Source organism: Balaenoptera physalus, assembly GCF_965194825.1.
Source record: "Balaenoptera physalus genome assembly, chromosome: 16".
NCBI lineage: Eukaryota > Metazoa > Chordata > Mammalia > Artiodactyla > Balaenopteridae > Balaenoptera > Balaenoptera physalus.
The window spans coordinates 25,444,652-25,471,644 of NC_138898.1; the positions used below are offsets into that span (position 1 = coordinate 25,444,652).

Here is a 26,993-nt window from a genome sequence, read left to right on the forward strand (position 1 = left end):
AACTCCCGGTGGGCAACGCGCCGTCCGTCCCTCAAATCTAACGGAGGGTGGCGCGCTGCATGCAGGGAGGCTATAGTCTTCCTGCTTAAAGCTCTCGGCGGCGCGCTTTTTAGGTCTAGCTAGGGTCAAAGGGCGAGGTCGCATGCTGGGAAATGTAGTCTCCTTGGAACCAGTTCTGTAGCGGTAGAAGAACAGGAAGAGAAGTAAGAATATTTTATAAAACAGTAATTAACGTTATGCACATTCTATGATCCAGGCATTGTGGAAAATGCTTTACATGCATTATCACATTTAATTCTCACAAGCCTATGAGAGATAATACTGTTACTATTTTTGTAGGTGAGTAAGCAAGACTCAGAGAAATTGAGTGACTGACTAGCTTAACTTAATAGCCTTCGCATATGCTGTTTCTCTACCTGCAATGCCTGTCTACTCCGTATTCACCTAACACGTTCTTCGAAACCTAGTAGAGGCTAACAGCAAAGCTAGACTGCAAAGGTTCAAAACCCACTTTGAATACTTACTTGGGCAGTTACTTCCTCTACTCTGAGCTTCCCTTTCCAAAACTGTAAACTGGAGATAGCAATAGGACCACCTACAACCTTGTGTGAGATAGGGAATGTAAGATGCTTACTTAGCATAGGCCTAGCACAGTAGGTGCTCAGAAATGTATATTTTATTCTGGGTCATCATTATGCACAATAGCAATTAAACCGGGAGAAGACTCAAAACTTTCAAAAGTAGCAGAATTGAGGATTTTTTTGCCCCTGCATTACAAAGGGCCAACTGGTTGTGGGATCACATTTCATTGTTTTTCCTTGTCTTTTGCTGTCAAGAATCACTTCTCCGGATTTCCTTGGTGGTCCAATGGTTAAGACTCCGCGCTTCCAATGCAGGGGGCGTGGGTTAGATCCCTGGTCAGGCAAGTAAGATCCCACATGCTGCGCGGTGTGGCCAAAAAAAAAAAAAAAAAAGGAATCACTTCTCCATCTATTAGCACTGAGGCTGTGTCTAGTAGCCAATACTTCGCCCAAGCCCACCAATCTAATTTGCTGCTTCCAATCTTTTGCATTTGTTAGCCTTGCATGAAAACAAAGAGTAAAGCAGTTCTGAGTAAACCAGTTCTGAAGTGCTCTCCAATGAAGAAAAACTTGGCTCCTTTTTTATCCCTTCCTGGACTCTGTTGCTTAGGAACAGAGTTTCAAATAAATGAGAGCTTAATGGAACTTTTCCTCTATTATTTCACATATATGAGTCTCCTCCCCAGACTATTATCTACATATAGACAAAAATATGCCTTGAATGTTGTCCTTGTCGTTGTTGTTGTAATCTGCCACGACCCCAGCCTGCACCTAAAGGTGACTATTCCCAAAGGATGAGAGAGTTCATCTCACCCAACTTTCCAGGTTGGAAGAAATTTTTCAAATGTGAGAGACATACTAGAACTGTCAAGAATTCACAGCAGCATAAATTGTGAAACATAAATCACACTTCTGTTTGTTTTGTAATTGAGACATTGCAATGTTTTTATCAAAATAAAAAACAAAAACGAGGTGGATTCCATCAAGCCATCAACCCCTCCATATCTAAGAAATCTGCCTCTCCCCTCTTATCTAAGTCATGGTGCAACCAGGCACACAGGTAGCAAAACATTTGCTGGGTTTGAGCCATGGCCCAAAGAATATATGAACAGTCAGACTCTGCAGACCTCACCACCACCAGTCTCATATTGCTGTGGGGTAAGCCGGGATGATAGCAGAGCCCCTCATGTCATAACTCTGGGAGCCCAGAAATACATCTTGGTGATATGATAGCAGAATATTCTGATTTAATCTTTAGTACCAACCCCAATTAATTGGTGTGTGGGTCACTCGGATTACTGGGTTGAGAAGAATTCTGAGTCTGCATCAGGACATCTCTTAAAAATGTTCTGAGATCAATTCATGATGTCTGCGGACTTCCCTGGCAGTCCAGCGGTTAAGACTCTGGGCTTTCAATGCAGGAGGTGCGGGTTCGATCCCTGGTCGGGGAACTAAGATCCCACAGGCCACGAAGCGTGGCCAAAAAAAAAAAAATTCATGATGTCTGCCTAGCATGTGGGATGAGAGGTAATGACACATGGGCAAGGTAGCTGCCATCCTGGATTCAACTGCCTTGGTAGAGATCCACAGGGTGTATTGGCTCAACACTGGAGAGCCCTGGGCTTCCCTGGTCCTCATTTTTCTGGTCTCTTGGGCAAATGCACAGCCTTTTCAAACTGTGACCGACTGGTGTTAGCTCATTAAAAACTTTGTGAAAAAAACTTTGTGAAAAGAATGAGCTACCAGTAATTGCAACAACTTGAATAACTTGAAGATATTATGCTGACTGAAAGAAATTAGACACAAAGGCCTGTATGATTCCAATTATACAAAGTTCAAAAACAAGCAGAACTAATTTATAATTTGTGGTGATAGGAGTCAGAATAGTAGTTACCTCCTGGGATAGTATAGACCAGGAAGAATGACCATTGTCGGGTGCTGACAGGTTCAGTATCTAGATCCAGTGGTATTCACATGGGTGTATACAAATTTATATTTTTATACTTAAGGTCAGTGTCCTTTACATACCTTATGTACTTAACTAAACACGCTACATTGCAATGTTAAAATATCTCTGGTAAGAGCAGCCATAGAAGCATGCAGTTTTGATTTGTTTACCAAGTACCCTGCCTTCAAAAATCTCATCTTATTTCCATCCACCACAGCCCCATGAAATAAGCATTACTATACCATCTCCATGTTATAGTTGAGGAAACTGAGAACCACAGAAGTAGAAACTGCCCAAGGTCACATGGTTAAAGATACCCTGCCATATATTTGTAATTTTCTTTAAAAATATGTCAAGGAGGTAATTCCCTGGTGGTCCAGTGATTAGGACTCTTCACTTCCACTGCCAGGGGGCCGGGTTCGATCCCTGGTTGGGGAGCTAAGATCCTGCCAGCTGTGTGATGCAGCCAAAAAAAAAAGTCAAGAAAAGCTGAATTAATAAAGCCTATTATGAAGAATGGGTTTTGAATATGAATCATAAAAATTATTATGATTTGGTCTCACATAATTATACCAAGTCAAATACAGAGGACTTTGCTAATTTTTAGCTCTAAAAACCAAGCAGAGTATATCCAACACCCTTTCCTGATAAAAACACTCAACAAAATAGGAACAGAAGAGAAGTGTTCAACCTAATAAAGTCAAGTCTTGTACACTGAGAAGTACAAAACTTTGTTGAAAGAAATTAAACATCTAAATAAGTTGAAAGACATCCCATATTCATGGATTGGAAGACTTATTATTGTTGGGTCACAAAACTCCCCAGATTTATCTACAGATTCAATACAACCCCTATAAAAACATGAGCTGCCTTTTTTTGGAGAAATGGATAAGCTGCATTTTAAAATTCATATGGAATTTTAAAGGGCCTTGAATAGTCAAAACAAAATTGGAGGACTCACACGTCCCAATTTCAAAACTTACTGCAAATCTACAATAATCAAAACGATGTAGTCCTGGTCACTCTCACTTTCTGAGATGGACTGCATTCTGTCAATGGAATGTGTATCTTTCTAAAGAAATCTGCTTTCCCTCTACTTGGGCTCACTCTTGAATTCCTTCCTGAGCGAAGCCAAGGACCCTCACTTGGCGGCCCGTCCCAGGGACTCGCCTGAGACCTGGAATGTGACCATCCTCTTGCACCCTATTTTTTTTTTTTTCCCTGCAACACAGCTGGCAGAACCGGGGAAGGAGGTAACTGCGGGAGGAGGTAACTGGGGGATCTCAGAGGAACCGGGCCCAGGAGTCACCCTTGGGTCTCTCATCACAACAGAGAGAAGCTCCCTGTGGTCCAGGAGCTCAAGCAGAGAAGCCAAGTCATGGCCTGGCCCTGGGGATGAGGGCGATGGTAAGATTGGGTTAGCCACTTGCTCAGGGTGACAGTTTTGCTCCTTGACAAGCAAATGCACACCTGGTGGCAGGAACTTTCAGGAAAAGGCAAAACCCAGATGGTACCTTGTAGGCATCATTCTGGCAGGGAACACAGACCTTTGGTTCTGCATCAAAACCCACACTTGGCCTTCTCAAGATGGCCCCCAGTGGTAGGGACAACCTCCTGCCATGCCTTTCGCTGGGCTCCCTTGTTGGAATCTCTGACCTACTGTGACACTGTGTATCTGGTGCACGACCCCCTGGATCTCACGGACCAGAGGGACACACATCCCCACACCTCGTGCTGGTGACACCATCTCCCTGAGGGTCTCCACGTTCAGCCTGGGAGCCCACCTCTCAGTCCCACGTTCTATATGCCTGTTCACAGGGAGACCTGCACTGGCCCTCAATATTCCAGCCTCCTCCCAAAGTTCATGAACACGCCATGACCAGCGGCAGCTATCTGGTCGTTATTATTTACCCCGAACAATGCCCTGGCAGTCACTCTGCTGAGCATGCTGCCCTGTGACTCTCCTTCCAGAAGAGAATCGGTTTTAAAGTTCAAGTACACATTCCTCAATTCAGAGCGGAAGCTGAGCGACATTTAAAGTGAGCCACCGGCTTGGTTTCAGGTGGTTCAGAGGGACTAGGTGCCCATGAAGAGCAATGTGGGGGAATCGGATTTAGGTGAGGGTTTTTTTCTCGGGGGAGGGAGGGTATCTGGGATTGCTCCTTGAAAATATCTTCAGCACACACAAAAAAACCAATTTGTAGCTACATATGGTGACGCATGTTAACCAGACTTATTGTGGTGATCGTTTCACAATATACACAAATATTGAGTCATTATGTTATAAACCTGAAACTAATATACAGTCAGCCCTCCATAGCCACAGGATCTGTATCCATGGATTCAACCAACTGAGGTTTGAAAATAGTAACAACAACAACAACAGAATCCAGAAAGTTCCAAAAAGCAAAACTTGAATTTGCTGTGCACCAGCAACTATTTATATAGCATTTACATTGTATTAGATATTGTAAGTAACCTAGAGATGATTTAAAGTATACTAGAGGATGTTATATGCAAATACTACACCATTTTATAATAAGGGACTTGAGCACCCTCAAATTTTGGTATCTGAGGGGGATTCTGGAACGAATTCCCTGAGGATAGCAAGAGAAAACTATAATGTTATATGTCAATTATATCTCAATAAAAAATGCAAAAAAGCCCACCCCCATTAACAGATACAAACTACTATACATAAAATAGATAAGCAACAAGGATTTACTGTACAGCACAGGGAATTATATTCAACATCTTGTAATAACCTATGATGGAATATAATCAGAAAAAAATATATAACCGAATCACCATGCTGTACACTTGAAACTAACACAATATTGTAAATCAACTATACCTCAATTTAAAAAAAGTTCTCAGTAAAACAACAAAAACAACAGCAAAACCCAGACAAAACAAAACAAAAACAGTGTGGCCCTGACATAAAGATAGATATATAGATCAATGGAATAGAACTGAGAGTCCAGAAAGAAACCCATACATCTGTGGTCAATTGATTTTCAACAAGAGTACCAAGACCATTCAATAGGGAAAGAACAGTCTTTCAACAAACAGTGCTGGGACAACGGGATATTCAGATGCAAAAGAATGAATTTATATCCCTACCTCTCACCATATACAAAAAAGGACTCAAAATGGATCAAAGACCTAAATGTAAGAACTAAAACTATAAAACTCTTAGAAGGAAACATAGGTATAAATCTTTGTGACCTTCAATTAGGCAACAGTTTCTTAAATATGACACAAAAAGCACAAGCAACAAAAGAAGAAAATAGATACATTGGACTTCACCAACATTAAAAACTTTTGTGCACCAAAGTCCATTATCAAGAAAGTGAAAGGGCAACTCACAAAATGAGAGAAAATACTGGCAAATTCCATACCTGGCAAGGGGTTAATATTCAGAATACATTTTTTTAAATTTTTTAAAAATCAGTTTATTTTATTTTTGGCTGTGTTGTGTCTTTGTTGCTGCGCGCGGGCTTTTCTCTAGTGGCGGCGAGCAGGGGCTACTCTTCGTTGCAGTGCACGGGCTTCTATTGCGGTGGCTTCTCTTGTTGCAGAGCACGGGCTCTAGGCGTGTGGGCTTCAGTAGTTGTGGCGTGTGGGCTCAGTAGTTGTGGCTCGCGAGCTCTAGAGTGCAGGCTCAGTAGTTGTGGTGCGCAGGCTTAGTTGCTCCGCGGCATGTGGGATCTTCCTGGACCAGGGCTCAAACCTGTATCCCCTGCATTGGCAGGCAGATTCTTAGCCACTGTGTCACCAGGGAAGCCCCAGAATACAATTTTTAAAAAGGGACTTCCCTGGTGGCCCAGTGGTTAAGAATCTGCCTTCCAGTGCAGGGGACGCAGGTTCGATCCCTGGTCGGGGGACTAAGATCCCACATGCTGCAGAGCAACTAAGCCCACACGCTGCAACTACTGAGCATGCAAGCCACAACTAGAGAGAAGCCTGCGTGCCCCAAAGAAGAGCCCACGCACCGCAACGAAAGACCCCAAATGCCACAACAAAGATCCCGTGCAACCAAGACCCAACGCAGCCAAAAATAAATAAATAAATAAATATTTTTTAAAAAATAAATAAAATTATCTTTAAAAAAAAAAGCTATTACAACTCAAAAACAAAAAACACAAACAACCCAATTAAAAAGCACTGAATTGTACACTTTAAATAGTTAAAATGGTGAATTTTATGTTATGTGAATTTTAACTCAAAAAAAAGTGTGTTGAAGTAATGAAAAGAAAACATGTTTGGGGGTAGGGGATTATGAGGTACAAACTATTATGTATAAAATAAGCTAAAAGATATATTGTACAACATGGGGAATATAGCCAATATTTTATAACTGTAAATGGAGTATAACCTATAAAATTGTGAATCACTATATTGTACGTCTGTAAATTATGTAATACTGTACATAAACAAAAAGAAAACATGTTTTGTTGCCTACCACACAAACCTAGTTTAGAACTGGGGCTCTTCCATTCAGCCATGTGGCAAGGTGCATCATCTGCCTCGGTTTCCGCATCTGTGAAAGAGACACTAACTTCCACACCAGGCCACATTCTGAGGATTCATTGAGAATACAGGTAAAGGGCCTGGCACAGAATATGCAACCAATATATATTTACACAATAAATAAACAATAATGACAGGAATAATAGTCAATAACATCTATTGAGCCCTCATGCTGAATCAGATGGCTTACATAGAATACCTCATTTAATCATCCCAACTATAGCTCGATGAGGTAGGTACAGATTACAGCTGAGGAAATAGAAGCTTCGAGAGGTTGAATGACTTGCCCAGGGTCACACCATTATTAAGTAGTGTGGCTGGCATCTGATACCTCAGCAAGTAATAGAAAATCTTTATTGAGCACTTTGTTCTAAGCAAGACACCAAACTGAGCATTTTACAAGAAATAGCTCATTTAGCCCACACAACAACTGCATGAAATGAGCATTATTATCGTCCCAATTTTGTACATTAGATACTGGAGAAACAGAGAAGTTGAAGAGCTTGCCCAAGGTCACACAGCTTGTAGGGACAGAGCTGGGATTCTTACTGTAAATACAACCTGCTTAGCCACTATGCTTATACCGCCTACATCCAAATGAATAAATGGACAGAGAGATACACATGAAACCGAGCAAGAGCTCGTGTGCCCGTGATGCAGAAAGCCAAACTCTGACAGCGGGCATTTGCAGCAAAGTAAGGATTTATTTGCAGGGCATCAAGCTAAGGAGTGGGAGACAAGTCTCAGATCCACTTCATCTTGGTCTTTGAGTTAGGGATGTTTTAAGGGGGAAGAACAAAGGAACTAGGATTAATCATCGTCTTGTGACATTTCTTAATCATGGTTTCAGGAATCAGGAGGTCTCCTTTTTATAATTCTCTGTCCAGGCAGTCCATGGCTTGAGGATCTGTGGGCTCATCTTGCCCTAGAGAAACAACCTGAGCTTGTAAGTTAATGATGACATAGTAGCAATTTTACTACATTGATGATGTTATCAACAATAGCTGACTCTGGTTGATTAGTGTTCAGTTAGCACAGGATTGAGGCCAGAGGGGACAAAAAAGGGATTGAGGTCAGAGGAGACAAGCAGGGGAATAAAGTTTTGGATAGAGAGATTAATCATAAACTCAGTACGGGAACTCGGTTTTAGGGAGACTCGGTTTCACACATAAACAAACACATAAATAAAGTGTGATGGACATGGGAGCAAGTGTGACCTTCCTGGGGAACAGGCCAAAGTTAGCAATAGGCATAGGTCAGGCCCAGCAGAACCTGGACAGTGGGGAGTTGGGGGAGATTGTGCCCTGGAGGGACCCCTGCACTTGAGCTAATGGTGGGTTACAAGACGTACTTCATACCCCTTCAACTGAGCACGTGCAGGCCATGTAACAGGCACCAGGCCCTAGGGAGCCACATAGGTTCCAATAATGGATTGATGACTCCTTGGTCCTCATGCCAGAGAAACCCACATCCTCACCCAGGTCCAGGCCCAACACAGAGGTAGACTAGAAGTCCCCCTCCACTGGAAAAGAAAGGTCCACATCCAATCTCAGAATATCCTGTTGGCTCTACCTTCAAAATATATCCAGAACCCCACCTCTTCTCACCATCTTCACTGCTGTCACTCTGACTCATTTCACCATCATTTCTTGCCTGGATTTTTGCAGTAGCCTCCAGTGGTAGGCAGAATATTGGCCTTCCAAAGATGTCCACATTCTATAGAATGTCATCTTAAGTGGCAAAAAGGGCTTTGCAGAAGAATTAAATTAAGGATCTTGAGATGGGGAGATTATCCTGGTGGGCCCAATGCAATCACAAGAAGAAAGCAGAAGGGTCAGAGTCAGAGAGAGAATGGAAGATGCTACCTTTCTGGCTTTGAAGCTAGAAAGGGGTCACAAGCCAAGGAATGCGGGTGGCTTCTAGAAACTGGAAAAGGCATGGGAATGGATTTTCCCCAAGAGCCTCCAAAAGGAACACAGCCCTGCCAGTAACTTGATCTCAGTCCACTGAGAACCATACCAGACCCCTGACCTCCAACACTGAAAGATAATAAACTTGAGTTGTTTTAAGCCACAGAGTTTGTAGTAATTTGTTACAGCAGCAATAGGAAACTAATACACTTCCTCACTGGCCTTCCTGTCTCCACCCTTACCCGCTCCAGCACATTCTCTAAATGGCAGCCTGAGGGGTCCTTTAAAAAATACATGTCAGATCCACTGCTCACAGCCCCCCCGATGGCTCCCCACATACCTCAGAGTAAAAGCCAAAGGCCTTTCAATGTCCCTCAAGTCCCTATATGACGTGTCATGATCCTCCCGTCACCTCACTGCCTTTCCAACTCCTCGCTCCAGCCACACTGGCCTCTCTACTGTTCTTCAAACACAGCAGGGCCCTCCAACCTTAGGGCATTGCTCTGCAAGGGCTGTGCCCTCTCCCTGACATGCTGTTTCCCAGATAACCACATGGCTCATTTCCTCTTCCTTGAGTCTTTTCCTAAATGTTTCCTTCCTAGTGAGGCCTTCCAGGCCACCCCAAATAATGCTGCAACCTGCCCCACACCCCATACTCCCCAAACCTCTACTTGTCTCTAGTTTTTCTCTTTTCTACAGTAATTTATCACCTCCTAACATATTATATAATTTGCTTATTTACTTTGTTATTTATCTTCTGCTTCCTCTACAGGGGAACTCCACAGATCATTACCTGTTTGGTTCACCGTGTACCGCCAATGCCTAGAACTATGCCTGGCATATAGTAGGTGCTCATTAAATATTTGTTGCGTGAATAAATGAATGGACTGAGGTAGCTGTGACCCGGGGGTCAGGAGAGCTGGATCTGAACTCAGTTTGCCATGACAAGACCCTTTCACTTTCTGGGCTTCAGTTTACTCTCTGTGATTCTATACAGAGAAGTTGGGCCTTGGCCTCCTGCCTCAGGTTCTGTGCCTGACCATACACCAGCCATCCTTGGCCAGTAGGGGGTCACCCCCAACCCTGAGGTAGAATCTACTAAACTCCCTGACACCACCACCCTTCAGGTCCTGAGAATCCATGGGGCACTTGCTGGCAGCCTTGGGGGTTGGGAGCATCTGCAGCTGCCACCTCCACTCCTTCCTCCCCAGGGGTGATAAAATTGGTGCAACCGGTTCTCCTGGGCCAGGCCGGATACTTGCTCTGTCAACTGAGACTTCCAAGCCACCGCCTTTGTCATTTGTCCCAGATATTGTCAGCTCCCTTTTAAGACAAAGGAAAGAGTCCTTTATAACCAGACATTACCTCCCAATTCTCTCTCAGCCTATGTGGCAGATTCTTACTGGGGGAAACTTACCCTTGGCCTCTGTGAGGTGGGAGGAGAGGATGTGTGGAGGGGACCTTGTTCGTTCAAAATATCTCAAGAAATATTGATCGAGCAATTCCTGGGAAGTTCTAGGCACTGCAGATATACCAGTGAACAAAACAGAAAAAAGTCCTTGTCCTTGTGGGTTTCTAATGAGGGGAACAGACAATAAAGAAACGTCTAATATAACGTCAAGGGTGATGAATAAAAATGAAGCAGGCTAAGGGACTAGAGAATGATGGGAGTGGGTAGGGGTTATTTTAGACAGATTGGCCAGGGAAGACCTCTCTGAGGAAATGACTTTTGGACAAAGGTGAATAGAAGGAGGGAGCCAGCCATAAAAAATCTGGGAGAAGAGCATTCTAGAGAGAGGGAACAGCAAGTGCAAAGGCCCCGAGGCAGGAACTAGTTTATATGATGGAAGAACAGCTAGGGGGCAGGTGTGGCTGGAGTGGAGTGAAATAAGAAAAGAGTGGTAGGAGGGCTTCCCTGGTAGTGCAGTGGTTAAAGAATCCGCCAGCCAAGGCAGGGGACACGGGTTTGAGCCCTGGTCCGGGAAGATCCCACATGCCACGGAGCAACTAAGCCCATGCACCACAACTACTGAGCCTGCGCTCTAGAGCCCGTGAGCCACAACTACTGAACCCGCGTGCCTAGAGCCCGTGCTCCGCAACAAGAGAAGCCACCGCAATGAGAAGCCCGCGCACCGCAACAAAGAGCTGCCCCTGCTCGCCGCAACTAGAGAAAGCCCGCGTGTGGCAACAAAGACCCAACACAGCCAAAAAATAAAAAAATAAACAAAATAAATAAATTTAAAGAAAAAAGAAAAGAGTGGTAGGAGATGAGGGCTGCATGGTATAGAACCTTGAAATCTACAGGGAGAACTTTAGATTTCACCCTGGGAAGGATTGGAAGCCACTGGAAGGTTTTTTTTGTTTGTTTGCTTGTTTTTTTATTTATGGCTGTGTTGGGTCTTCGTTTCTGTACGAGGGCTTTCTCTAGTTGCGGCAAGTGGGGGCCACTCTTCATCGCGGTGCGCGAGCCTCTCGCTATCGCGGCCTCTCTTGCTGCGGAGCACAGGCTCCAGACGCGCAGGCTCAGCAATTGTGGCTCACGGGCCTAGTCGCTCCGCGGCATGTGGGGTCTTCCCAGACCAGGGCTCGAACCCGTGTCCCCTGCATTGGCAGGCAGCTTCTCAACCACTGCGCCACCAGAGAAGCCCCCACTGGAGGGTTTTAAACAAGAAAGTGGCATAATCTGACCAGGCTCTAGAGAGATCCTTTGGGCTGCTGTCAAGAGAATGGATCATGGTGGAGGAATAGAGAAAGCAGGGAGACCAAAGAGAAGGCTGATAGGCTTCCCTGGTGGCGCAGTGGTTAAGAATCCGCCTGCCAATGCAGGGCACACGGGTTCAACCCCTGGTCCAGGAAGATCCCACATGCTGCGGAGCAACTAAGCCCTTGTGCCACATCTACTGAGCCCGCGCGCCTAGAGCCCGTGCTCCGCAACAAGAGAAGCCACCGCAATGAGAAGCCCACGCAGTGCAATGAAGAGTAGCCTCCACTCACCACAACTAGAGAAAGCCTGTTCACAGCAACAAAGACCCAGTGCAGCCAAAAATAAATAAAATTAAATTAATTAATTTTTTAAAAAAGAGAAGGCTGATGATATGGTCATTCATGCAGGAGAGCCTGGGGGCCTGGACGGGGTAGTGTGGCCAAGGAGATGAGCTGTGGCTGGAGCCTCAGAGAAGTGGTTCCAAAAATAACCATCTCATCAGAGCTGGTGAGAGCTTTAGAAATCCTAAGACTAGGCAGGAGTTCTGGAGTCTGTCAGTCCTGGACTGGAGGCCCAGCTCCACACATTCCAGCTGTGAGTCCTTGGGCAAGTTGTTATACCTCTCTGAGCCTTGGTTTCCCCACCTGTAAAATGGACATGATAAGAGAGCTTGCTTCCTAGGGGTGTCTTGAGGACTCAGTAACATATAAATAAGGCACAGAGCACAGGGTGTGGCACTGAGTATACAGTCAGTAAAACCATGACTCAACTCCCCACATTTATTGATAGAGAAACTGAGGGCAGCTCTGGCTTAGAAGCAGACAGAGGACTGGACGTAAAGGAAGCAGAATTTACAGGGTTCCTCAAAGTCATATACCCACAGAGTCTATAAATAAGATAAATGAGTAAAGTGGGCCAGGGACATGAAAAATCATGTGGCCCTGCCTGGCCATCTTGCTTTTCCACTTTTCAGACACATGTAATATATGTGCTCACCTAAAGGGCTGGCTAGCCCAGCTCCACCTGACTACTGCCCCATGGTACCAGATATCCCATTTTTATCTTTTTTTAATTTATTTTTTCTGTGGCCACGCCACGCACCTTGCAGGATCTTAGTTCCCCGACCGGGGATTGAACCCACGCCCTCAACAGTGAAGGGCCAGAGTCCTAACCACTGGACAACCAGGGAATTCCCCCCATTTTTCAATAGAAGTCAGAAACCCAGATTTTTATGTGAAATCTCCCAACTTTGAATTACATTTTCTAATTACTTCTAGAGTATAGGAACACAGTAAATTTTTATATATTTGTCTTACTATTATTTCAGCATCCTTGCTATTATTTCCTCCTTCCCAATCCTTACATCATTTATTTTCCTTGCCTTGTTCCTTTGGCTAGACCTCCAACATAATGTTGAAGTCATGATAGCAGGCACTATGGTCTGTTCCTGACACAGAAGGAATGAATCTTACTTTTCATGATTGCAGGTCTCCAATTTCATTATTTTTAAATGTTGGCTCATTTTTCAAACATTGTGAATGCCAAAGTCTATCAACCTGTGGGCTGCCAATTTGTGATCGCTGCTTTACCAGAATTCTCTCCCTCAGTTGCAACAACAGTCTCATTGGGTAGGTACTATTATTCTCCCCATTTGACATATGAGGACCCCAAGGTTCAGAGAGGTGAAGTGACTTGCCACAGTTACACAGCTGGGAAGAGGCAGAGCCAGGATTCAAACCCAGCTCTGCCTGATGCCAAAATCTGTGGGACCTTGGATGCCCAGGTCAGTTCCTCTTTATACTACACCCTGTCCTGCATTTAGGGGCTCTGGGGTCCTGGAGAAGCTCTGTCATCAACTTTGAGTGACCCTTGACCATGGGCCTTCCGCTCTCTGGGCCTCAGTCTCTCATCTGCCAACCTGGGACACGTTCAGCTATGAGAACCCCAATAGTGCCCCAGCCTCCTCCCCCACAGTCCAACTGCACATCTGTTAAGTATTAGACCTGATCTTGATATGGTCCTTGTTTGGGGGCCTGGCTCTGTCACTTACTGCTGTGTGACTTGGGCTGCTTAACCTTGCCTCATCTCAGCTGTAAAATATGATTAAAAGTAGCACCTACCTTAAAGTGCTTAGGACACACCAGGCATGATATAAGTGCCTAGTAAACTTTAGTCCTCGTGATTACTGGTAAGTGCATGCATGTGTACATTGGCAGGAAGAAAAGAGAAATATAATTTAAATAGTTGTATTAGGATGGAGATGTGGTTTTTAACATTTTTTACTATCACTGTTACAATTTTTTTTAAAATGTTTAATGCCACCCATGACTCTTCCATTATAGAGAATATATTAATTGTAGAGAATAAAATTCCTTAACCCAACATCCAAGGCTCTCTCTGATTAGACATCAACCCATATTTCAGTAGAGCAGAGTGGCTAAGGCCACGTGGAGTCAGGCCACTCAGCCTGAATCCCAACTCTCTGACTTATTAGTTGTGTGAGTTTGGGTAAGAAACTTTACCCAAATGTGCCTACATTTCCTCATCTGTAAAATAAGGAAAGTGACAATTCTCACCTGATGGGGCTGAGGTGATACGACATAAAAGGCTTATAGCACAGTGTCAATCACATGAAGGCTCGAAGCATATTAGTGATTATCATGATCTACCCACTTCCCCCAAATCTCTGTCACCCTGGACCATTCACCAGCCCCAGAACACGACACACCTTGAGCACTGTCATACCTCGAGGTCTTTGCTCATGCCCTGCTCTACTTGGCATGCCTTCTTCTTCTTCTTCTTCTTTTTAATTTTTGAATTTTATTTATTTTTTTTTACAGCAGGTTCTTATTAGTTATCCATTTTATACATATTAGTGTATATATGTCAATCCCAATCTCCCAATTCATCCCACCACCACCACCCCCCGGCCACTTTCCCCCCTTGTTGTCCATACATTTGTTCTCTACATCTGTGTCTCTATTTCTGCCCAGCAAACCGGTTCATCTGTACCATTTTTCTAGGTTCCACATATATGCGTCTATATACGATATTTGTTTTTCTCTTCCTGACTTACTTCACTCTCTATGACAGTCTCTAGATCCATCCACATCTCTACAAATGATCCAGTTTCATTCCTATTTATGGCTGAGTAATATTCCATTGCATATATGTACCACATGTTCTTTACTCATTCGTCTGTCGATGGGCATTTAGGTTGCTTCCATGACCTGGCTATTGTAAATAGTGCTGCAATGAACATTGGGGTGCATGTGTCTTTTTGAATTATGGTTATCTCAGGGTATATGCCCAGTAGCAAGATTGCTGGGTCATATGGTAATTCTATTTTTAGTTGTTTAAGGAACCTCCATACTGTTCTCCATAGTGGCTGTATCAATTTACATTCCCACCAACAGTGCAAGAGGGTTCCCTTTTCTCCACACCCTCTCTAGCATTTGTTGTTTGTAGATTTTCTGATGATGCCCATTCTAACTGGTGTGAGGTGATACCTCATTGTAGTTTTGATTTGCATTCCTCTAATAATTAGTGATGTTGAGCAGCTTTTCATGTGCTTCTTGGTCACCTGTATGTCTTCTTTGGAGAAATGTCTATTTAGGTCTTCTGTCCATTTTTGGATTGGGTTGTTTGTTTCTTTAATATTGAGCTGCATGAGCTGTTTATATATTTTGGAGATTAATCCTTTGTCCGTTGATTCGTTTGCAAATATTTTCTCCCATTCTGAGGGTTGTCTTTTCGTCTTGTTTGTAGTTTCCTTTGCTTTGCAAAAGCTTTTCAGCTTCATTAAGTCCCATTTGTTTATTTTTGTTTTTATTTCCATTACTCTAGGAGATGGATCAAAAAAGATCTTGCTGTGATTTATGTCAAAGAGTGTTCTTCCTATGTTTTCCTCTAAGAGTTTTATAGTGTCTGGTCTTACATTTAGGTCTCGAATCCATTTTGAGTTTATTTTTGTGTATGGTGTTAGGGAGTGTTCTAATTTCATTCTTTTACATGTAGTGGTCCAGTTTTCCCAGCACCACTTATTGAAGAGACTGTCTTTTCTCCATTGTATATCCTTACCTCCTTTGTCATAGATTAGTTGACCACAGGTGTGTCGGTTTATCTCTGGGCTTTCTGTCCTGTTCCATTGATCTATATTCTGTTTTTGTGTCAGTACCATATTGTCTTGCTTACTGTAGCTTTGTAGTAGAGTCTGAAGTCAGGGAGTCTGATTCCTCCAGCTCCATTTTTTTCCCTCAAGACTGCTTTGGCTATTCAGGGTCTTTAGGGTCTCCATACAAATTTCAAGATTTTTTGTTCTACTTCTGTAAAAAATGCCATTGGTAATTTGATAGGGATTGCATTGAATCTGTAGATTGCTTTGGGTAGTATAGGCATTTTCACAATATTGATTCTCCCAATCCAAGAACAGGGTATATCTCTCCATCTGTTTAAATCATCTAATTTCTTTCATCAGTGTCTTATAGTTTTCTGTATCCAGCTCTTTTGTCTCCCTAGGTAGGTTTATTCCTAGGTATTTTATTCTTTTTGTTGCAGTGGTAAATGGGAGTGTTTCCTTAATTTCTCTTTCAGATTTTTCATCATTAGTGTATAGGAATGCAAGAGATTTCTGTGCATGAATTTTGTATCCTGCAACTTTATCAAATTCATTGATTAGCTCTAGTAGTTTTCTGGTGGCATCTTTAGGATTCTCTATGTATAGTATCATGTCATCTGCAAACAGTGACAGTTTTACTTCTTCTTTTCCAATTTGTATTCCTTTTCTTTTTCTTCTCTGATTGCCGTGACTAGGACTTCCAAAACTATGTTGAATAATTGTGGCGAGAGTGGACATCCTTGTCTTGTTCCTGATCTTAGAGGAAATGCTTTCAGTGTTTCACCATTGAGAATGATGTTTGCTGTGGGTTTGTCATATATGGCCTTTATTATGTTGAGGTAGGTTCCCTCTATGCCCACTTTCTGGAGAGGTTTTTTTTAATCATAAATGGGTGTTGAATTTTGTCAAAATCTTTTTCTGCATCTATTGAGATGATCATATGGTTTTTATTCTTCAATTTGTTAATATGGCGGATCACATTGATTGATTTGCATATATTGAAGAATCCTTGCATCCCTGGGATAAATCCCACTTGATCATGGTGTATGATCCTTTTAATGTGTTGTTGGATTCTGTTTGCTAGTCTTTTGTTGAGGATTTTTGCATCTATATTCATCAGTGATATTGGTCTGTAATTTTCTTTTTGTGTAGTATCTTTGTCTGGTTTTGGTATCGGGGTGATGGTGGCCTCGTAGAATGAGTTTGGGAGTGTTCCTTCCTCTGCAATTTTTTGGAAGAGTTTGAGAAGGATGGGTGTTAGCTCTTCTCTAAATGTTTGATAGAATTCACCTGTGAAGCCATCTGGTCCTGGACTTTTGTTTGTTGGAAGATTTTTAATCACAGTTTCAATTTCATAACTTGTGATTGGTCTGTTCATATTTTCTGTTTCTTCCTGGTTCAGTCTTGGAACGTTATACCTTTCTAAGAATTTTTCCATTTCTTCCAGGTTGTCCATTTTATTGGCATAGAGTTGCTTATAGCAGTCTCTTAGGATGCTTTGTATTTCTGCGGTGTCTGTTGTAACTTCTCCTTTTTCATTTCTAATTTTATTGATTTGAGTCCTCTCCCTCTTTTTCTTGATGAGTCTGGCTAATGGTTTATCAATTTTCTTTATCTTCTCAAACAACCAGCTTTTAGTTTTATTGATTTCTGCTCTGATCTTTATGATTTCTTTCCTTCTACTAACTTTGGGTTTTGTTTGTTCGTCTTTCTCTAGTTCCTTTAGGTGTAAGGTTAGATTGTTTATTTGAGATTTTTCTTGTTTCTTGAGGTAGGCTTGTATTGCTATAAACTTCCCTCTTAGAACTGCTTTTGCTGCATCCCATAGGTTTTGGATTGTCATGTTTTCATTGTCATTTGTCTCTAGGTATTTTTTGATTTCCTCTTTGATTTCTTCAGTGATCTCTTGGTTATTTAGTAACGTATTGTTTAGCCTCCATGTGTTTGTGTTTTTTACGTTTTTCTCCCCCTAATTGATTTCTAATCTCATAGCATTGTGGTCAGAAAAGATGCTTGATATGATTTCAATTTTCTTAAATTTACTGAGGCTTGATTTGTGACCCAAGATGTGATCTATCCTGGAGAACGTTCCGTGCGCACTTGAGAAGAAAGTGTAATCTTCTGTTTTTGGATGGAATGTCCTATAAATATCAATTAAATCTATCTGGTCTACTATGTCATTTAAAGCTTGTGTTTCCTTATTAATTTTCTGTTTGGATGATCTGCCCATTGGTGTAAGTGAGGTGTTAAAGTCCCCCACTATTACTGTGTTACTGTTGATTTCCTCTTTTATAGCTGTTAGCAGTTGCCTTATGTATTGAGGTACTCCTATGTTGGGTGCATATATATTTATAATTATTATATCTTCTTCTTGGATTGATCCCTTGATCATTATGTAGTGTCCTTCCTTGTCTCTTGTAACATTCTTTATTTTAAAATCTATTTTATCTGATATGAGTATTGCTACTCCAGCTTTCTTTTGATTTCCATTTGCATGGAATATCTTTTTCCATCCCCTCACTTTCAGTCTGTATGTGTCCCTAGGTCTAAAGTGGGTCTCTTGTAGACAGCATATATATGGGTCTTGTTTTTGTATCCATTCAGTGAGCCTGTGTCTTTTGGTTGGAGCATTTAATCCATTCACATTTAAGGTAATTTTTGATATGTATGTTCCTATGACCATTTTCTTAATTGTTATGGGTTTGTTTTTGTAGGTCCTTTTCTTGTGTTTCCCACTTAGAGAATTTCCTTTAGCATTTGTTGTAGAGCTGGTTTGGTGGTGCCGAATTCTCTTAGCTTTTGCTTGTCTGTAAAGCTTTTGATTTCTCCGTCGAATCTGAATGAGAACCTTGCCGGGTAGAGTAATCTTGGTTGTAGGTTATTCCCTTTCATCACTTTAAATATATCATGCCACTCCCTTCTGGCTTGTAGAGTTTCTGCTGAGAAATCAGCTGTTAACCTTATGGGAGTTCCCTTGTATGTTATTTGTCATTTTTCCCTTGTTGCTTTCAATAATTTTTCTTTGTCTTTAATTTTTGTCAATTTGATTACTATGTGTCTCGGTGTGTTTCTCCTTGGGTTTATCCTGCCTGGGACTCTCTGCACTTCCTGGACTTGGGTGGCTATTTCCTTTCCTATGTTAGGGAAGTTTTCGACTATAATCTCTTCAAATATTTTCTCGGGTCTTCTCTCTCTCTTCTCCTTCTGGGACCCCTATAATGTGAATGTTGTTGTGTTTAATGTTGTCCCAGAGGTCTCTTAGGCTGTCTTCATTTCTTTCTTTCTTTTTTTTTTTTTTAATTTATTTATTTATTTTATTTTTGGCTGTGTTGGGTCTTAGTTTCTGTGCGAGGGCTTTCTCTAGTCGCGGCGAGTGGGGGCCAATCTTCATCGCGGTGCGCAGGCTTCTCACTGTTGCGGCCTCTCTTGTTGCGGAGCACAGGCTCCCGACACGCAGGCTCAGTAGTTGTGGCTCACGGGCCTAGTTGCTCCGTGGCATGTGGGATCCTCCCAGACCAGGGCTCGAACCTGTGTCTCCTGCATTGGCAGGCAGATTCTCAACCACTGTGCCACCAGGGAAGCCCCTGTCTTCATTTCTTTTGATTCTTTTTTCTTTACTCTGTTCCGTGGCAGTGAATTACACCATTCTGTCTTCCAGGTCACTTATCCGTTCTTCTGCCTCAGTTTTTCTGCTGTTGATTCCTTCTATTGTATTTTTCATTTCAGTTATTGTATTGTTCATCTCTGTTTGTTTGTTCTTTAATTCTTCTAGGTGTTTGTTCTTTCATTCTTCTAGGTCTTTGTTAAACATTTCTTGCATCTTCTCGATCTTTGCCTCCATTCTTTTTCCGAGGGCCTGGATCATCTTCACTATCATTATTCTGAATTCTTTTTCTGGAAGGTTTCCTATCTCCACTTCATTTAGTTGTTTTTCTGGGGTTTTATCTTGTTCCTTCATCTGCTACATAGCCCTCTGCCTTTTCATCTTGTCTGTCTTTCTGTGACTGTGGTTTTTGTTCCACAGGCTGCAGGATTGTAGTTCTTCTTGTTTCTGCTGTCTGCCCTCTGGTGGATGAGGCTATCTAAGAGGCTTGTGCAAGTTTCCTGATGGGATGGACTGGTGGTGGGTAGAGCTGGGTGTTGCTCTGGTGGGCAGAGCTCAGTAAAACTTTAATCCACTTTGTCTGCTGATGGGTGGGGCTGGGTTCCCTCCCTGTTGGTTGTTTGGCCTGAGGCGACCCAACACTGGAGCCTACCTGGCTCTTTAGTGGGGCTAATGGCGGACTCTGGGAGGGCTCACACCAAGGAGTACTCCCCAGAACTTCTGCTGCCAGTGTCCTTGTCCTCATGGTGAGCCACAGCCACCCCCCGCCTCTGCAGGAGACCCTCCAACACTAGCAGGTAGGTCTGGTTCAGTCTCCTGTGGGGTCACTGCTCCTTCCCTCCTGGGTCCTGATGCACACACTACTTTGTGTGTGCCCTCCAAGAGTGGAGTCTCTGTTTCCCCCAGTCCTGTGGAAGTCCTGCAATCAAGTCTTGCTAGCCTTCAAAGTCTGATTCTCTAGGAATTCCTCCTCCCATTGCCGGACCCCCAGGCTGGGAAGCCTGACGTGGGGCTCAGAAGCTTCACTCCAGTGGGTGGACTTCGGTGGTATAAGTTTTCTCCAGTTTGTGAGTCACCCACCCAGCAGTTATGGGATTTGATTTTATTGTGATTGTGTCGCTCCTACCATCTCATTGTGCCTTCTCCTTTGTCTTTGGATGTGGGGTATCTTTTTTGTTGAGTTCCAGTGTCTTCCTGTCGATGCTTGTTCAGCAGTTAGTTGTGATTCCGGTGCTCTCGCAAGAGGGAGTGATCGCACGTCCTTCTACTCCGCCGTCTTGAACCAATCCCCCTGGCATGCCTTCTTCTATCCACCAAACACTCTGTGTCAAGGCCTAGATCGAGTGTTACCTCCCCCTCTGAGACTTCCTGTCCCCATCAGCCCCTCCCCTGGCCCTCCTGAGGGCTGGGTACCCTTACCGCCCTTACCCCCTCAGCTGTGCACTGCTACCTCACTCGCCCCTCCCACTGCATCACACCCTTCCTGAGGATGTGGGGAACTCGACCTTGCTCTGAGTTCCAGCCACAGGCCCACACACAGATGTCTGAGGGATGTCAGCCTTCAGGGAAACTCAGTGATCAAATTGAGTCCGACAGTCCTCCCGCATCCTGCCCTGTTCCATCTCAGCCTCAGAGTCCTCTCCTGTAACTGAGGCAGTGTGGCCCAGCACGGTGGTGGTGAAGACAAATAAGAAAGCACTGGTGAAGGCCCCTTTTCTCCCTCCCTGTCTCCCAGGAGCCTAGTTTGCTTCCCCCCTGGACTAGCTGGAGATGGGGAAGGGAATGCTGGATGTGGGGGCACCTATGGCCATCCAGAGGCCTGCTCGAGATGGTCCTCTGACTCTGGTTAGAGTTTCTGATTCCAAAGGGTTTTAGGGCAAGGCCCAGGACCCTGCATTTTCAAAAGTGAGTTATAAACCCCTTCCTCCAGGGGTTTCCATGGGACATATTCTGGATGCACCAAACCTCTCTATGGCAATTGGGGCATCGTAGCTGTGTGAGGAGCCAAGTGACCCCTCAGCCCGCACAAGCTTTGGAGGGGGGAACGCTGCCACCTAGGGGCTAAGAAAGAAATTGCCAAAGCTAGGGCCTGAGCCATGTTGATAAAAATATTTATTGAGCACTTTCTGAGTGCCGGGCACTACGCCAAACTCTATGCCAAACTCTTTGTACATTTCATCATACTGGATCCCAATGACAGCCCTATGAGGTAGTACTGTCATAAGCCCCATTGTACAGATGAGGAATGCAGGGCTCAGAGAGGTCAAGTGACTTATCCAAGGTCACACAGCAAGTAAGTGTCAGCGCTTGGATCTGAAGCCAGATCTGGCTGACAGCTGAACTCTAACCACAACACTCGAGTGCCTCCTACATGCCTACATCACAGAGTCGTCTGGGGATGCTGGGAGAACTGCATGTGAAAAGGTTTAACAGGTAAGGGCTCCAACCATATCAGGCCCCTGAAGAGCAGCTTAACTAGAGGCTGCCCCTAGGCAGCCTGGAGGAGGGGTGGGTGGGACTGCCCTGTCTTCTCTCATAGGCAGCCTGACCACCAGCCTGGACCAGCCAGACCCTGGGCCATTCAGGCTCAGCTGCCTCAGATCCCAGAATGCTGCAGGGCTTCCCAGAAGGACAGGGGATACAGCGAGACGGCCCTGGACCAGGGTTTACAGAGCATGTTCCAAAAGGATTTTGACCAATGGCTCACTTCCACTGGGAAGGATCTCTAGTCAGCTCCTAGAGGCCCTGGACCCAAAGGTGAGCATCAGGCAGGATGTGGGAGCAAACACCATGGGTCCATCACTCCGAGGCCTGGATGTAGACAGGCACAGCAAGCATGGCACATGGGCCCTCGGCCCCTGCCTGCAGCTCCGCCAGGGCCAGGTTGGAGCCCAGGCCCTCGGCATGCCCGGGCACCACCAGCTCAGGTTCGCCCCCCACCGTCCCCCCAACTACGATCGACAGCACGGCATCCGGCTCCGAGAAGGGCGGCTTGCCTGGGGCGGCCTCGGGCACTGGCCCAGGCCCTGTGTCCTTCAGCTCCTCCAGCCCCAGCGGGTCAGGCAGGGGCGTCACCACCTTGCGGCCACCAGTGCTGCCGCTGCGGGGGGCTGCCCTCCTCCGGGGGGGCCGCCGGGCTTGCAGGTCCTTGTCCTTTTGGGGGCCAAGGCGGCAGCGGTGGTCCTTGAGGTACTTGTGGCGGGAAAAGCCCTTGGCGCAGCCGGCACAGCGGAACTTGTAGTTGCCTGTGTGGGCGCGCTGGTGCTCGGCGAGGTGGGCACGGCGGCTGAAGGACTTGCTGCACAAGGCGCACTTGTGGAGCTTCATGCCTGGGGAGTGAAGGGAAGGCAGTGAGAGGCACCCAGACCCTTCACCCTGCAGTGCTGCCCTGGCGCTTGGAACGAAGCCCAGTTCCTCAGCTTGCCCTACGAGCATGGGTGTGATCTGGGCCCTGCTCCCGCCACTCTCATCTCCCACCTTCTCCCAGCCACTTACCCTGTGCCAGCCTCCTGCCCCTGGGCCTTTGCTTGTGCTGTTTCCCCTCTGCCTGGAACAGCAAGCTCAGCCCCTAAACCTTGACTAACTTTGCCAGGTCACCATCATCTCTCTCCTCTCTGGTCTGCCTGCCTCACCCTGGCCGCCTCAGACCATTCCCCACAGGGCAGCTACAGCGGTCTTGGTAAAACGTCTCCATGACACTCCCTGCTCCAAACCCGCCAGTGATTCCCCAAATTTCCCACAGAGTCGCCTGCAGCTGGCCACCCCTTTCACCTCTCAGACCCATCCCCTTCCTCTCCCCTCTCTTGTTCTCTGAGCTCCAGGCCTCCCGCCCGCCTTTCCTCGTCTCAAACACCTGCCAGTCTCTTCCCTGCCTGAAGGCTTCGCACTTGCTGCTCCCTCACCCTGGAAGCCACTTCCGGCTCTTCTCCCTCAGACTCAGCTTTCGTGTCACCTCCTCCGGGGACCCCTCCCTGATACCCACTTCCCTTCTTTCTCTGCCCCCTCACTCTGCTTATTTCCATCTTTGCCCTCAGCATATTTTAGTGTAACATACTTATTTGTTTGCTGTTCATTTTCGATCTCTGCCACTAAATGCTAAGCTTCCCCAGGAGGGCAGGGTGGGCTTCTGCCTGATTCCCCCATGGCACCCCCAGTGCCTGACACATGGTATTCTCGCAATAGTCACTCACTGGATGAATCACTGGTGCCTCCATATCCACCATGAAGTCAACTCCGTCCCACACACAGCCTGTGCCATGGTCCCCTCAGCCTCCCTGGGATGACAGCTCAGAGAGGGGGCAGTGACTTGCCCGAGGCCACCCAGCAGGACAGTGGTAGTGCCAAGAATCAAGCCCAGGCCCTCTGTCTCCAAGTCCTCAATCTACTCTCTTAGTCTTCACGCTCTCTTTAGCCACTAGATCCTGTTTACAAACCAGTGGTTGTTAATCAGGGGTGACTTTACTCCCCAAGGATCTTTTGGCTTGTCCCCGGAGACATTTTTGGTTGTCATAACCGTGGGGTACAGGCCAGGGATGCCGCTGAACATCGTACAGTGCACAGGGCAGCCGCCCACGACAAAGAATTATCCAGCCCAAAATATCAATAGTGCCGATATTGAGAAACCTTGTTCTATAGACCAAGTGGTATGTGGAAAGCCAGCCAAGCTGCTCTGGGGAAGCAGCAGCCCCAGGGGAAGCTCTGTGGAGCTGCCGGGAAACTGAGGAGTGGTGTGGAGACCCCTACTCCACACCCCAGCTTCCTCGCTCTGCCGAGTGGGCCAAGGAAGCTCCCTGGCCTTACCTCGGACCCACTCAGAACTGGATCTCCCTCCACACCTGACCCCACCTCTGTCACACTGGGTGCCTCTCTGATACACAGTCGTCTCCTCCTGAGTCAGCTTCCTCCTCAGCCTGGGGGACTGAGGCTGACGCACCGCCGTACACCCTGAGGACCCAAACACAGGCCAGGCTCACGGCTCCCAGGGGCAAAAGTCTATTGGCTGGAAGGTACCAGGCAGGGAAAATAAGCCTCACAGGATGTGTTTGCTCTTTCTGGGGTCCCTGCCCAGGGGGCTTGAGCTGAACCAGACCCTCCTGGCACGTCCAGGAGCCACTTACCGGAGTGGGAAAGGATATGAGCCTTCAGCTTGTCTGGCCGGTTGAACTCCTTACTGCAGCCCGTGTGTGTCCTAGAATCCAAAACACTGGTCAGGGGAGCTCACTCAGCACAGGACTCTCTTGCTGGCCGCCCTGCCAGCCCCGGGCAGGACGGACTCGCTCATCCACCCTAAGGGCTGGGCAGGGAAGCAGCATGGGGAGTGAAGCAGCCAGGCGGGACCCAGGACAGGACAAAAGGAGAGAGGGCCTGCAGCCCTCGGCCCTGACCCCCTTCTATCCCACAGCTGGGTAAACCTGCCCCCTCCCACCCACCATCTCTACTCACGAGAAGGGGCATTTGTATTTCTTGAATGGCTCATGGATCAACATGTGTCTCTTCAGTTTGTCCTTGCGGTTGAACGCGGACTCACACACCGAGCATTTGTAGGGCTTCTCACCTGCAGGAGGAAACACAGATGGGGGACCAAGGGTGCCGTGAGAGGGAGTGTGAATATGGGGCGCAGGGGTCTCCATCAGGGGACAGCAGCTCCTCCAGGGAGGTGGCCTGCGGGAATATTGCCTCTCCCTTTCCTCGGGACTTTGCTTTGCCAAGGAGGAGAGGAGGCTGGTTCAGTTAGGATGGGCAGGAGGGGCCTCTCTGACGAGGCAACACCTGAGGTGGTGAGGGAGCGAGCCACGCAGGAATGTGGGAGTGAGGGTCCCAGGCAGGAGGAGACGTGGGGCACCGCCTGTGTCTGAGGAACAACAGGGAGGCCCGTGTGGCCGGGTTGGAGCAGGGGAGGGAGAATGAGGCAGAAGAGGAGGTGGGCAAGGCAGCCAGGCCCAGAGGGAGGGCTTGGGAGGCAAGGTTTTCACTCTGAGCCGGATGAGAAGCCACCAGAGGCGCTGAGCAGAGGAGGGACAGGATCTGACTCGAGAGCCTCACAGGCTCCCTCTGGCTGCGTGTAGAGAACAGATTGAGGGCGTGAGGGTGGAGGCAGGAAGGAGGCTGGTACAAGAAATGGGAAGTGGCCAAGTATGGGTGATGTCCAGAAAGCAGAATCGGCAGCCCTTGCCAACGGACTGGCTGTGGGGCATGAGAGAATCTAAGGCGTGGGCTGAGCGACAGGGTGGATGGCCGTGACATTTACTGAAGTGGGGTCCACCACAGGGGAGGGGGGAATTACACCTTATCTGGTTGAATCCTTGCAACAAACCATAAGGTAAGTCCTAGAAGAGAAAACTGAGGCTCCTGGTCTACACCTAGTGTTTGGGGGAAGTAAGATTCCAGCCCGGCAGTGTGACCCAGCGTCCACCTGAGCTGCCCCAGACCGTCTGCTGCAGAACCCATGCGTGGGGCTGGGGGTGAGGGGTGGCACGGAGAGCAGCTCTCACCTAACAGTAGTCAGAGGTCAGAAACTGCCCTTTGGAAAAGGGCTATTAATGGGTTGCTTTATTTCCTGCCATTATTTCCTCTCTGTTCTCCTCTCTGGGATGAATAAAGTACTTTTGAAAAATGCCAACCCAATGATTGAGGAAATTCTGGTCCTTACAATGGAATGTTCTGCAGTCATTAAAAAGATTAAGGTCGATCTGTTTCCTGATCTGGAAAGATCTCCTGGCTATACTGCTAGGGGGAAAAGAAAAGTGTAGGACAGCTTAATACAGTCCAATTTTTGTTAGAAAAAAATACAATCCCCATACTCCAAAAAAGCCCTGGCCATATGGGTTTGTATCGACACAGAATATGCAGGGAGAAAGGTAGGGGAGGGTACACACCAAACTGTCAGTAGCAATTAAGATTTGAAGGGGGAATTTAACATTTTACTTTACGTACTTCCATACTGCTTCCATTTTTACAAAAAGCATGTATTACTTGTGAATAATAATGATTATTTTAAAAACCATAAAGAAAGCAATTTGGTAATATCTATCAAAATTGCCAATGAAGTTACTTCTTTTTCTTCTTTTATCATAAATATGAAATACATGTAACAGAAAATTTACCATTTTAACCATCTTTAAGTGTACACTTCAGTGGCATTAAGTACATTCTTATTGTTGTGCTACCATCACCACTATCCATCTCCAGAACTTTTTCATCATCCCAAACTAAAACTCAGTACTGCATATACATTTTAACCTAGCATTTCCACTGCTAGGAATGTACACTACAGATATATTCCCAAAAGCTTGTCAAGAGACCCACACAGCATTGTGTATACAAACTAACAGCTGAAAAAATAATTTAAGTGTCCATCCATAGGGAAATGGTTAAATCAAAGATGGTAAATGCAGGAGAATACTATGCAGCTGAGAAAAAGAAGGTGCTATTAGGAACATCTTCAAGGTACCTTGATAAGTGAAGAAAAATGGCACATAGTAGAGTTATAATATGTGCCTGTTTGTGTAAAAGTAAGCACATGTTTTCTATAGATGTAAAATAAAACTAGAATGTCCCAGATGAGACCACTAACAGTGATCACCTTTGGGGAGGGGA

General features: G+C 45.6%; 1 protein-coding gene and 1 long non-coding RNA gene across 3 annotated transcripts in view; both read right to left on the reverse strand.

The window, feature by feature from the left end:
* LOC309646203 overlaps window positions 1–26,993 on the reverse strand; it is a 441,930-nt gene that overhangs the window by 369,701 nt on the left and 45,236 nt on the right. The window lies entirely within an intron of this gene.
* Window positions 21,493–26,993, reverse strand: part of ZNF341 (zinc finger protein 341) — a 42,094-nt gene continuing 36,593 nt past the window's right edge. For both annotated transcript variants that reach the window (XM_082432128.1, XM_082432129.1), the window contains exons 13-15: window positions 24,840–24,951; window positions 24,515–24,585; window positions 21,493–22,726 (exon numbers count right to left, since the gene is read on the reverse strand). In XM_082432128.1, coding sequence (XP_082288254.1) covers window positions 22,197–22,726; window positions 24,515–24,585; window positions 24,840–24,951 — 713 coding nt within the window. In that variant the 3' untranslated portion in view covers window positions 21,493–22,196. The remainder of the gene's footprint in view (window positions 22,727–24,514; window positions 24,586–24,839; window positions 24,952–26,993) is intronic.